We start from the raw sequence: 13872 nt of genomic DNA on the forward strand, positions 1-13872 counted from the left end.
TGTACCCTTTGTTTATCCTATATGTAACAATACCTTATCCGTGGTCCAGTATTGTTTGTCTGTTAAAATAAATGTCTTGACAAACCTCTAGACGAGAAGCGAGTGTCCTTTGTCCTTGTATTTTCCTTTGACGTGTTCTATTTATTATTCGTCTTAGGGATATCGCTGTGCATTTGTCTGAGAGAAATAATCTGTACTTATGTGTATATACTTTCTTAAGGAATATGTTATAACCTTTCGAGACTGGCTGAATGACGAAAGTCTATGCCACAAAAAAACTATTATTTGATTCTTAGACATAGTCTGTGAAAGAAAAACATAATTTACTGTGATTTTACCATTTTATTAATCGTTCTATAAATATGTATAAAATTTTCTAAACCTACAATTACAATATTGCAAGTACAGTACAATTACAGATTGTCGTACATTCGGTAATAATTATAAATAGCGTGAGTTGACTGATATTGCAAACAGTACAGAAAACACAAAAAGAACAGAAATACATAGATACATATCGCCAAAGAAACAATCGTACCAAAAATGCATTTTTACTAGAATTGCAAATAAATTTATTCTTTGTAAAGAATAATTAAAAACAAAAAGTTATTAAATAATTGAAATTTTTTTTATCAATATCAATCAAAATCATATATAATGTACTTTTAAACGTAAAGAAGGGTTATTTAAAAATAGATAGATGCAAAATCCGATTTACTTATCAATATTTTTAAAATTTTGTATTCCTACTTAAAACAAATATCGAGATTGTTGTTGATGGGAAACTAGATGTTTTATGTACTAGTAAAATGTTATTAATGGTGACATTAGAACTGTGAATGTGTTCTAATTCCAAATATTTGTAAGTAAAGAGTGAATATGTCACGACAAAACAAAATTAAAAATTTTAGTAACCAAGAGATTTTTTCTGTAAGAAAATTATTACTCAAACGAATGGGAAACTGTACTTGGACAGTAAATGAATATGTTTAATTGTTAAATTAGTTTTAAAAAGGCATAAATAAAGACCATGGACGTGACTGAACAAATTTAAAAATAATTTTTATTGTAAGAACAAAAATAAATCTAAAATATTTCCATTTGTGGATATCTTTGTCGTGTCTTATAAGGATTATGTGATGAAATCATAAATAAAATAAACACAACTGAAAAACATTCCCAAATAAAGTTTAAAAAGGCATTTAAAAGTTCAAAGAGACGAACGAATCGTATTTTTCTATAATAAATGCATAGTTTTTTATTAGGTACGATTGCTTCCTACCATTACAATAAAAAATTCACTAGTTTACTATTTCGATTCACATATAATCCCATTTGGTATGAGTTGACCACATATAACTTTGGAAATGACTAGTTCAACAATGTGTGAGAATGTGTTGAATATTTTAGACCCGTTGGATGTCGCTGTATGAACGTTCTGAAAAAGAAAGGTAAATATTAATAATGAAATGACTTAAACGTAATAATAAAGAAAGCATAATTCTAACAAATAAATGGGTGGGAGACGAAGAAAGAAGAAACTACATGTATATTACAGATAATATTTAGAATAGAGTTTTCGTAAATTGTAGAAGAAAGTTGAAAGTTACAAAAGATAAATATTGTGCCTTGGCTTGTTTCCTTTTTTTTTAATGTTTTCAAGTATGTCAGTTACGTCCCTGGATTATCCAATGTGTGACGACATATAGAAAGACTATATATACCAGTGTTTAATTAGATTAAGAGCTTTTTGTTTTGTAGTTGTTGCCATACCTGTACGTTCTCAATAAATAAATTTTGTTACGAAAATTAATTTTTTAAAACTCCGTTTTCGGCTTTGACTTTCGTAACTGGCGCAGTCAGTAGGATATTTTTCGAAATTGTACAGTGTTCGTGTTAACCTTGCCGAATTTCGTGTGCAATTTTTCTTTTTAAAGATTAACGAAAAAAAATCTACATTTCGGGTACGGTAACAGCCAAACGTCCAGGGCTAGGAACAAACATTGTCCACAACCCATTGGAGAAGCCAAGACCAGGGAGAAGGAACCAGCATCGTCCAGAATCCTATTGGTGCAGACGGAAGAACAAAAATAGTCTGAAGTCTATAGAAAATGAAAATATGCATGTAAGTGTTTCCTATTTTACCAAAATCCATATTTTTACCTATATATTATATATTTTTTGATTCATTGTGGAGGACATTTTAGATAATTTAGTAAATTTAACTTTTAACGAGATGGCTCAACCTAATTTTCAATTAATTAAATATCAAGCAGATAACATTCCTACTTTTGATGGCAATCCGAAACAATTAAATAGATTTATTAAATCATGTGAAAATTTTTTAAATAATCATAGCAATAGAGATGCAAATAATCCTATAAATGTTTGTCTTTGTGATACTGTTTTAAGTAAATTAACTGACAGAGCAGCAGACCTTATTGCATCAAGAACAGAACTTGATTCTTGGGCAAAAATTAAAGATTCTCTTATAGTAACATTTTCTGATCAGAGATCAATTGATTGTTTAATACAAGATATAATTTCAATGAAACCAGAAAGAAACGAAAATGCACAAAATTTTGGTTTAAGAATCCAGGATGCTAGAAGCATTCTTTGTTCAAAAATAAATATGTCTAATGACCAATTAAATGTAAAAATATTAAAAATTCAACAATATGAAGATCTTTGTCTTAAAACTTTTATAAATGGCCTTAATTATCACATGCAGTTAGTAGTCAGATTAAAGAATCCTGATTCAATAGAACAAGCAATGGCTTTCGCTAAAGAAGAAGAAAATTTTATTACTTACAAAAATCGAAATAATAATACAAGACCCTCAAATTTTAATAATTCTCGATCCTATAATAATTCCAATAGAAATTCAAATAATAATTCACAACACTCTTCATTTCTAAATAGAAATAATTGTTCTCGAAATCAGAATTTTTCGAATTATAATAATTTTCCAAATCGACATTCTTCCCAAAGTTCTAATCAATTCAGAAATAATAATTTTTTCAGAAATCCAAATAATAACTTTCAAAATCGTCCAAGTTTTTCGAACAATGGTTTTAATAATAATAATGGTAACCAATTTCAAAGACAATTTCCAAATATACCTAGATATCAGCCATCTATTCCTATCCAAAATCAAAGCAGAAATTCAATGCGACCTGAGCCAATGGATACAAGTTCCAATAACTTTAGTTTACGAAGTAATTTTAGAAATGATAGACGTTCTCCAAATAATTTATTTCATCATAAAATAACGAGTTGTAATGACATAAGAGAACGACATAATAATAAATTAAGATACAATGATAGAATTTATAATACTTATGATGTAAGATATAATAAAAATAAAAAAGGAAGTAATAAACTAACGATAACCGAGGAAGCCCCTTGTGCAGTCCAATTAATAAATTTCAAGAAAAAGGCATTGTCATGTGAATATTTCGAAGTAAAGATAAAGAAGATAGAATCTACACGAATCAGCGACGGAAAATGGATAGTTACAGTTCCAGAAGAAGAATTAGCAATTATCGAGTGCCCAAACTCAAAAGAAAATTTACCAATACATGGAAGCTACGTTTTAGAATCAGTTCCTGAATGTACCGTGAAAATCAAGAATGAAGTCTTCCAAACAGAAAAAATTAGTAAAAATCACTTTGCTCATATAAATCTTCCAAAAGTTATTACTTCTATTAATATTTTTCAAAATGAAAGTTCAAATTTTTCACCAATAAATCTTAATACAATTAACCTTAGAAAGACTAAAGATATTTTAGAAAAGTTAGAAACACAAAAATATAATTTAAAAGATAATAATTCAATTTATTTTAAGCAAACAAGTTTTTGGACAATCTGTATATATATATAATAATTTTCATTTTAATTTTATATTATTTAACTAAATATTGTAAAACTGTGCGTCAAAGAAAACAAGAAGAAAGAAGAAAAGAAGAAACCCAAGAATTTATTGTGTAAAGAAGCACACCCCAAGGATATGCTTCTTTCTAAGGGAGGAGGAGTTACGTCCCTGGATTATCCAATGTGTGACGACATATAGAAAGACTATATATACCAGTGTTTAATTAGATTAAGAGCTTTTTGTTTTGTAGTTGTTGCCATACCTGTACGTTCTCAATAAATAAATTTTGTTACGAAAATTAATTTTTTAAAAATCCGTTTTCGGCTTTGACTTTCGTAACTTGTCTCCCCTTAATTATATCACAGAAGATGTATTGGAACTATTTCTTATGAATCATGACAATGTTATCGCCTTTATATCCCGAGATTTGTCATATCGTATAGATTCTACTTCTAGAGTCTAGAAACAAATTATATATTTACATTGGAACTAGAGAACAAGAAAGGATGATAAAGATCTCAGATCTTTACATACAGAATACAAGTATGAAATCTGAACTAGAAGAGCCAATGCCAGTGGAAGCGACAAAAAAGTGATGTGTGTTCAAAAATGAATAGAATAATCTATGATAGGTAGAGTTGAAAATAATATAATGTCGTTTTAACAACTGAGGAGAAGAATAAGATGAAATTCAAGAAAAAATTCTGTAAAAAAATGATTTAAAGATTTGTAGAAAATGAAAATAATAAAGGGAAATATTTAAACAAATAGGAAAATATTTAAAAAGGAAAAAAATATGTGAACGTCATTCGACTGAGGTACTAGATATATTATAGATGTACATAAATGTGAAGAGTAACAGGGTTCGCTTGATGTTAGTAATATTTCGCACCATAACTGTGAAAACTACGAGAGAGTTACTATTTCTAAAAACTTAAACTGAAGTCAAAAAGAAAATAGAAAATAAAAGAGACTTTTTGATGAAGTTTAGTTCTTTAGTAAAGGAACTTACCCCTGAATTTAAAATATTTGGTGTCAGGAATATTGCCGTTGTCATTTCTCTTCGATATCGCCCCAGTTTCTCTGGACGACCTAAACGATCCCATAGCTCTCAGTGATGGTGGTTGTACACAAAAAACGTCGTCGCTCAGTCTGTATGACGTCACAGAAGGAGTTCCTATGGTACTATCGTCGTATGTGCTAATGTCGATGTCAGTCAAAACTGAAATAAAGAAAAACGTGAATTAGTTTTAAACAATAATATATTAGGAAGTTCAATATTAGTATTGTAGGCTTTTCTTATATACTCTTTAGATAAGGTTTTTATTTAACATTTCGACTTGTGTCTTAAAACCTTAGAACCAGAATAAGTATAATCTAAATGTTTATTTATACAGCCTCGAAGCCGCTAGCGAGATCAGGTTATCCTTTTTTTATTTCACACTTCCTCGTTCCTCTTGCACGGATTTCAGATATGGCGTGCATAGGCGAGAGAAAGATCCAAGGTCAAGGAATGCTCGTTTGATTTAAATTTAGACCGGTAAAAGAGGGACCCGCGTCGCCTCGGGGAGTTAACTATATTACAGTTTTACTATTTCCCGGTTTATCTCTTGTTAAGATGATAGATGGTAGATTGAGACAGAGAACTTTTGACCACCATTAAAAGGCGAAAGACAGCATATTTGGGCACATACTTAGAAATGATAAGTACGAGTTGTTGCAGCTTATTATGAAGGGTAAAATCGAAGAAAAAAGGGGTCCTGGTAGACGACAAATATCCTGGCTGAAAAACATTCGCGACTGGACCAGGTTAAACATACAGACGCTCTTAGGAAAAGCAGAAGATAGCGACGAATTTGCAATGGTTATAGCCAACCTTCATTAGTGGAGACGGACTAGAAGAAGAAGAAGATTAAGATGATAAAGCATGTCAAAGTGTCCTTCAGTTAAATATGGTTTCCTATTGTAGTTTGAGTCTAGAACCACTGGAAGCAGGTTCATCCAATTATTCGTCATTAAATAAATCCGTATAGACAACAAAGTGCATGGTGAAATTAATTTTTTAATTAAGTGTTTCTTTTTGTTTTCTGCCAAAGTGCTGAAATTTTCTGTGGCAACAGATAAAAAACCATTTTTTATTTTCAGCAAACCAGTGCTCAGTGAAGTGTTTTAATGGGTACATTTTTTATTTTCTTGTATGTCTATCAATTTCATAATCAAACAATAACCATTGTTTTTTATTGTTATACTAAAAGACTGTATTAAGAGATAAATTCTACTATATACGTATAATATTATAATTTATTATTTTTGTTGGGAATAAGCCACAATTTTACTTTAAAATTAAGTTTATTTGACGTTTTTTCCATGCGTGTTTACATGTAATACCCAATAATGTCTTCGTTAAGTCATTTCCTGTTATAAGTTTTAAGAATTAGGCTCTAACAATGGAAGTTCCACTACGTCGGTCAATGGAAGTGATAAATTTTATTGATCTCGTGAGAATCATAAAAAATAGTAAAAATCAAGCAACGTTTATTTATTGTACAGATTTGTAGAAACTGACTTCATTTGCAGCTAAATACAAAAATTGTATACAAAAGCTGGACTCTTCTGCTTTAAAACGCATTTTGATTTTTGTCAATATGACACTCTGATCAAAAGATATCGAATTTTTACCGACGAGTTGATACAAATTTTATTTAAAATTGAATTAGATCGCGTAACTGACATTTAAAATCGCCAGTCGCTTGAAGCATTGTTTCTGAAAGAACGGTTTATTACCGTTCTCAGCTACATTTTGTATTTGAAACATTTTTTTTACGGCGTACAGATTCTTAATAAATCGATTTTTTCCGTTTTCCGCTCCCGACGAGTAAGCGTTTTAGGGGAAAATCGAGAGTAGGAGTAATAAACTTTTTGGCATCTTTTTGGGGTTTCAAAATTGATATTCTTAGGAAAATTCAGTTTGTTTGTATGATTTTTAAAGGTCAAATCTTTGACGACTGGACTAATTGTGAGATTTACGGTCTGATTCCAGTTAAGTTTTCAATTATTTTCAGATCTTTGTTGTTAATTCTTGCTTCTTTTAGTATCTGCATCACCTTGCCGTGATCGAACGTTTTATCAACCAGACATCCATAAAACTCCTTCTGAAAACAAAGCCCCTCTCTTACCAATCACATTTATGAACTCGACCCCAATACCCTGGTTAGGGGAAATTTGACTTTTACACAGCTCGTAAATTCTCTTATAGATTATCTTTAGGAACAGTTTTAGAAGATTACTTATGAGGTTTCTCGTATGGTATTCTTTGCATTTCTTTGCATTTTACAAATATAATATTTGAGTGAGTAGATTCTGAGGTCATCGTTTGTAGTTTTAATAGTATTTTTGTGTAGAGAGCTGAAGGTTTCAATACTTTTTTCCTTGTTTTTGGTCCGGAATATTTTCCCAGCTTTGTACCCACAGCAAATATCATCATCCTCTTGTTCTTTATCCCTATGCGGGATCACTTCCCACAGCTGATATCCCTTAGTCAATATCCGTGAACGCGGCTTTCAATTTAATACTTTGATATTATTTTCAAGAGATATTTTTTATTATTACGCAGAGCATTAACATTGCCAACTCAATAATATTATAAAACATGTATAAATTATTTATTTCTTTGTTTCCTAATACTTAAAACTCTGACGCAAGATCAGTTACGCTTCTCCGATTCTGCCACATGATACGAATCTCTTTTATTCGAAAGAAAATCGAATCCAACCGCAGCATATTTTTTTAATTGTAATTTATAATTTCAGAAATTAGAAAAATCTCAATTAACAGCAAACAGTATGATTGTATCGTTGCGTAAGTTCTTAGTGATCTTCATGGTTGGATTACCGAAAAGAAAGTGATACAAATTTTCATTAAATAGCTATAACCTCACGCTGAACGCGCTTTCTACATATTATACTGACGACTCGTCAAAATGGGCAATTATTTAAACATTGTTAAAGACTGTGTTGAAATGAGAACAAGGTATGGCTTGTTTGGTAACTATGACGGGGATGTGAAATATTGTTGCCTGTCCACTTGTTTAAATTATATTGAAATATAATTGAAATAAGCAAAGTGATAGTTTGAAACATTTTGACAATTCGAACATTCGTTTTATAACATTCTAACTATATGTATTTGCAAAGATTTACAAATTTTTATGAAGTATGAAAGACCTAAGATATAAATTAATTTCTTCTAACATTGGTATTACCTTTTCACTAGTCAATTTTTTTAATAATCATCTTCTTCTTTGAGTGCCTCTCCTATCGGAGATTGGATATCATTAGGGCGATTCTAATTTTATTTACTGCTGTTTTGAATAATTCGTTAGTGGTACAGCCAAACCACTCTCTTAAATTTCTCATCCAGGACATTCTTCTACGGCCTGGATTTCTGCGTCCTTGGATTTTTCCTTGCATTATATTTTGTAGGAATGTGTACTTTTGTCCTCTCATCAGGTGGCCAAAGTATTCAAGTTTTCTCTTTTTATATTCAGTATAACTTCTGGATCGTTATTTATTCTGCATATTACCTCTTCATTTGTAATTTTATCCACCCAACTTATTTTTAGTATACGGCGGTAGCACCACATCTCAAAGCTTTCAAGATTTTTAACATTCTTCTGTTTAAGAGTCCATGCCTCAACACCTTAACTTAATGATCATATCCATATCCATATAGTTTACTGAGATCTTAAAATAGTCGATAACCTACGTTTTGCAAACTACACAGCCTTCTTGCAAATAGTCAAGAAGAGTTATTTGATCTCATACGACTGGTCTAAAACGAAAGTCAAATTATTGGTCTGCAGTTTAACATATCAAAGACAAAGATATTGATAGTGGATAGACTACTTATATCTGGGATCATTTATCACAAACAGATGATCATTACAGGAAAAAATAAAACGTAGATGTGATCTAGCAGAAGTCGCCGTAGGAAAGATGGCAAAAATACGAAACGACTACCAAATTTCACGAACTCTAAAAATAAGGTTGATCAATTGCTTAATATTCCCAATCATGATATACGGATGTGAATATTGGACCAACGATAATCGGAAAGAAGAAAGATAGACGACACTGAAATGTTCTGTTGGAGAAGAATGTTGCTAATTCCGTGGACCGACCACAGGACAAATAATTTAATTCTAAATGAGCTAAAACTCAGCAAATGGCTATTCAGCAAAGTCCATATAAACTAATTTATACATGTTATGAGAGTAGACATAAAAAACATGAAAAGACTTGTTATAAAAGGAAAGATAGAAGGCCGAAAATCACGAGGAAGATCTCCAACAAGATGGATCGATTAAATTACAGGAGTAATTTGGACGATAAAAATGAAACAGTTGCCAGTTCTTAGCTAACCAAGCTGAGGACATCCAAGCACTCAAAAGTAACTCAGAACCTCGCAGCAAGACGGTTCCACGTGAGGCCAAAGCATGGGACCGAACTCGGATCCATGAAATCCAACTCGTAAGAATTAGGCTCACTTCACCTTGCCCACTTACGGTACGTCAGCCGCAATCCGCTTCCTCGCCAATCCCGACACGCCGCGATCCTCAGAGCCAATTCTTATCCCGAAGTTACGGATCCAATTTCCGACTTTCCTCATCTACACTATTCTATCGACTAGAGACCTGTTGCGGATATGTGTACGAACCGGCGCGAAACTTCACGTGGCTCTCTCCTGGATTTTCAAGGCCTGAAGGGAAGATCCGGAAACCGCTGCAATTGCGATGCTCTTCGCGTTCCATAATAAAAAGACTTACACATGAGTTAAACAAATGATTAGAGACGGAGATCTTTGGAGACGGATAATACACGACATCAGGATTGCCACTATACTCCCTCCGGAAAGTCAGGACTGACGAAAAAGATTCATATAGTTAAAAATCTGTGATTTTGTGTCTAAAAGCAGTACCAGAGTATCTTATAAACCCATCGTTGGTTCTAGCATGTATAAAACTAAGGGTTTAAAATTATTTTGGTGATAGTTTTACTGATAACGGCTAGTTATTTTTTTATTAAGATAAATTCTAATTCTGATTCCTGAAACGACAAGGCGATTCCCTGTCATCTACACTATTCACTACAGCAGTGGAAGGAACAGTCAAGGCTAGCGGAATTGAAGAAACTATAGCCCACTCCTCAACACAAATATTAGCATATACAGATGACATAGTTCTTATGGGAAGTGATAAGGAAATATTAAAAGAAACATTAACAATCCTAGCAAATGAAATACGGAAAAGAGGTCTAGAAATTAAAGAAAGGAAAAACAAGATATCTAATCTGCTCTAGAAGATAAGATAACAAGTGGGAAGAAATCAAGATAGACAACTACACTTTTGAAAGAATTTAACAATTTAAATACTTGGTAGTAATTGTGAATCCCAAAAATAAGAGAAGTGATGGAGCGAATACTAGCAGGCAACAAAACATACAGGAGATATCATAGGCTAATGAAGGGTAAGAACTTATCTAGAAGTACAAAACTGAAAATATACAGAGTTGCAATCATATCAGTACTAATATATGCAGCTGAGACGATGTGCCTCACAGATAAAGATGAAGAAAAATTAAGAATATTCGAAAGAAAAATCCTCAAAACAATTATGGACCCGATAAGAATAGAAAAGTGGGAAATGAAAAGAAGAGTGAACCATCAAATAAGAGACAAAATTAGATTTATTAAAACGCAGAGACTCAGATGACTAGGACGCATAGAGAGAAGAAATAACGATCTTAAGATCACCACATGGAAAGCACTGAAAGACCAAGGGAAAGACCTAGAGAGATAGGAGGACCAGGTCATGAAAGATATTAAAATCCTGAAAGTGAAAGCGAGAAACTGGAGGGACCTAGTCACAACTTGAAATAAGTGGAAGAAAATTGTAACGAAAACCAAGTCATATAAAAAACTCAAAAAATAAACAAAAAGAATGTGGAGTGATTCACCGCAATACGCGAATCAAAGAGCTCTAAGTAAGAACGGCAAACATTCCATCGGGAACGAAAGGCCTTGATGATGATACTTATATGAAAAAAAAACTTAAATACAAAATACACTGTACAAAGTATTCTTTAAATACTAAGCATAAAAATGCATATATATATATATATATATATATATATATATATATATATATATATATATATATATATATATATATATATATATATATATATATATATATATAACTTAGCAAGGTCTGGAAAAGTGATAAAAGGGGAGGCAAAGGAACTAACATAAATGCTGACAACATCGTTTTCTTAATAACTCGGCTTTTACAACTACATTTTGCATCTGCATTATAATGTCTCAAAAATATACCCAATTTTTTGCTTTAAAATTCCACTTTGTTATATCTTTTTATTAATGTCACACTGTTCAAAATAAGTTTCAATGCAGCAGCAACTCGTTCTTGAACACGTGAACAAAGAAAAAAAACGTTATTTTTATTTATTGTTTAAACTCTCGAATAAATTGTCGACTTATTACACTACTAGATATTTATATAAAACAATTTCAAACGTTACACTCCTATATTTTGTTTTGTTTATTGTACCCCACTCAGGATATTACTCCCGCGTGATTTTTGGGAATGTACAGCCACTGTCTATAAAACGTTACAGATGATAATCCAACATTAACTAGATACATCTTGAGTGATTCATAGCATATTGTTTTTTTGTTTGAGATTTTATGTTGAAAGGAATCATCTACACAATCTAAAAGTGTTTCTCTAGCGAGATTTAGCATAAAAAACAGTTTTTTTTTCAAAGATTCACTAAAGTATATCACGAGTTTATAGAGAAATTATTGATTGTAAAGTAAGTAGTTCAGAACATAAAAAAAGTGTTCTATATTTCGTTCTTCAAATATTATATTTGTATTCTCCTGCTCAAAGTCCGATACCACCTTTTTGTTTAATCTAATTTCTTATTCATCCGGAAAGCTACTTATGTGCCAAAGTTAAACTTTTCTTTATTGACTAAGTAAGCTTCTGATTCAATTATAAGAAAATGTCTGTATCAAATCCTAAATAGTATTTGAATACCGGAGTTGATTAAAATACTAAAAATAACACTAGAGAAACCCAAAGATAGAGTGACTGTACAAAATGCATATAAGCTACCACATCTTCCTCCAGACATTCCCTCCCAACCACTTGTCGAAATAAGACTGAATAGAGTATGACCAGAAGACCTACCGCAATAATACTTAAAGAACCGTCATTATACGGCACCTAATTCATCTTAATTTACTTACAGACTATTTACTATAACTCTTTGTATAATAGTAGATTATAAACATGTAGTGTATCAATAAAAAAACCATTCTCAAATGTATCTATCGGCATTAATACCACCTCCTCTAACGTAACAAGATCTGTATGAGCTTTCAAAGAAATGCCGCCCCATACCATTATACCGCCACCACCAAACTGTACTCTAGGAGAGAAGCAACATTGGACATATCGTTCTCCAGTCCTTCTTCATACTCTTTGGCTACCATCAGGTAAATATCTCGTAAAACGAGACTCGTCTGTAAACAGTTTCTATGTAAACGTTTTACCAATCTACCATATCCCAATTAAACGTGTTGTGTTGGATGATCTGCGTTCAATAAAAGGTCTGTAGCAGGTATATAAGATGATAAGTTTTGTTCGCGTGCTTCTGCGTGCGATATCAGGTGAAACCATGAACATCTGTCAGTCTCCTAGTCAAAGCTGTGTAGCAGTAACAATCCGCCCTCGAAGCAATTGAAATCTAAGAAACCGATCTTCCACGGCGTTTGTTGCCCTTGGTCTTCGCTGTCCGCCCGAAATATTTGTAAATTATTTATTGTTCTTCGCAGAACGCCAAGCATTTCTTCGATATACCAAATGGAAAGGCGATCATTACCAAGAGCAACAGGTTGCACTATTTGATCTGGCATCACTATAAATTATTCTTTCAGGAAAACTTTTTTCCTAAAAATGCAGCTAACATTACTCCAAAAAAGAATACAATCAATTTAACAAGCATTATTTTTTTATAACTAAATATTCGATTTATCAAGAGCACCTTAACAAAAACTTTATTTTTAGCCACAAAAAATGACAAACTTTTAAAAGACGAATGGATAAAGGCAATTTATATTTTGATAAATATATTTAATTATTGTATAGGGCAATTCAACTTCAAAAAGGAAAATGAAAAAAACTTCACGTATCCGGTTAATTTTCGGGACAGTGTATACTTCATCTAATTTACTCACCGTTGCACGTCATCCGCATCATAGCCCGTGAGGTCACATGATACCAACACGAATTATTAAGGCGGTAGGTGTGTTCTTTTTTAGAATCACTTTGCCGAGTACACTGGCATTACAGCCACTAGACATATTTTATTATATACGCTTAGAAATAATATTTAAAGATTTCTATTAATGTTAACTTGAAGAAATACACAATAATATGTTTAATTTAATTTGTATAAATGGATTATAAAGCGTTTTCATGAAGAACATTTGTTCGGAACACACTGTAACTGTAATCGAACGAAGGTGATATTTTGATATAAATTGGTAACACTTATTTGACAGTTGCGGTGTTGACACTTTTTATGTTACATTTTATATAAAATAAAATAAATATCTATGTATTCCATTTTGCATCTTTATACGACACATACAAGCGGCTCAAATTGTTTTTAACAAGATTATTTTTTAACTCTTGTTTTGTTTCTATTTATTTACATTAAATATTAATTTGTTTTGTTGTATAATCCACTTTTGCAATAATTATGTGACCTATTTGATTTAAAATGGGTTCAGGATTTTTTTATACTTTTGCAACTATGTCAACTTCGATCTCTGTCAATGATAATGACGTGCAACGATAAGTAAATTAGATGGACTGTACATTGGTGGGAGAAGAAGGAAGAATAAGTAGATGA

At 31.7% G+C, this 13872-nt stretch overlaps 1 protein-coding gene across 1 annotated transcript in view; it reads right to left on the bottom strand.

Moving 5' to 3' along the window:
• Positions 1-322: 322 nt before the first annotated feature.
• LOC140432451 (uncharacterized) overlaps positions 323-13872 on the bottom strand; it is an 80573-nt gene continuing 67023 nt past the window's right edge. Inside the window, exons 5-6 of the mRNA XM_072520360.1 lie at positions 4887-5096; positions 323-1438 (exon numbers count right to left, since the gene is read on the bottom strand). Coding sequence (XP_072376461.1) covers positions 1407-1438; positions 4887-5096 — 242 coding nt within the window. The 3' untranslated portion in view covers positions 323-1406. The remainder of the gene's footprint in view (positions 1439-4886; positions 5097-13872) is intronic.

The sequence above is a fragment of the Diabrotica undecimpunctata genome, chromosome 1 (genome assembly GCF_040954645.1).
Source record: "Diabrotica undecimpunctata isolate CICGRU chromosome 1, icDiaUnde3, whole genome shotgun sequence".
Classification (NCBI taxonomy): domain Eukaryota; kingdom Metazoa; phylum Arthropoda; class Insecta; order Coleoptera; family Chrysomelidae; genus Diabrotica; species Diabrotica undecimpunctata.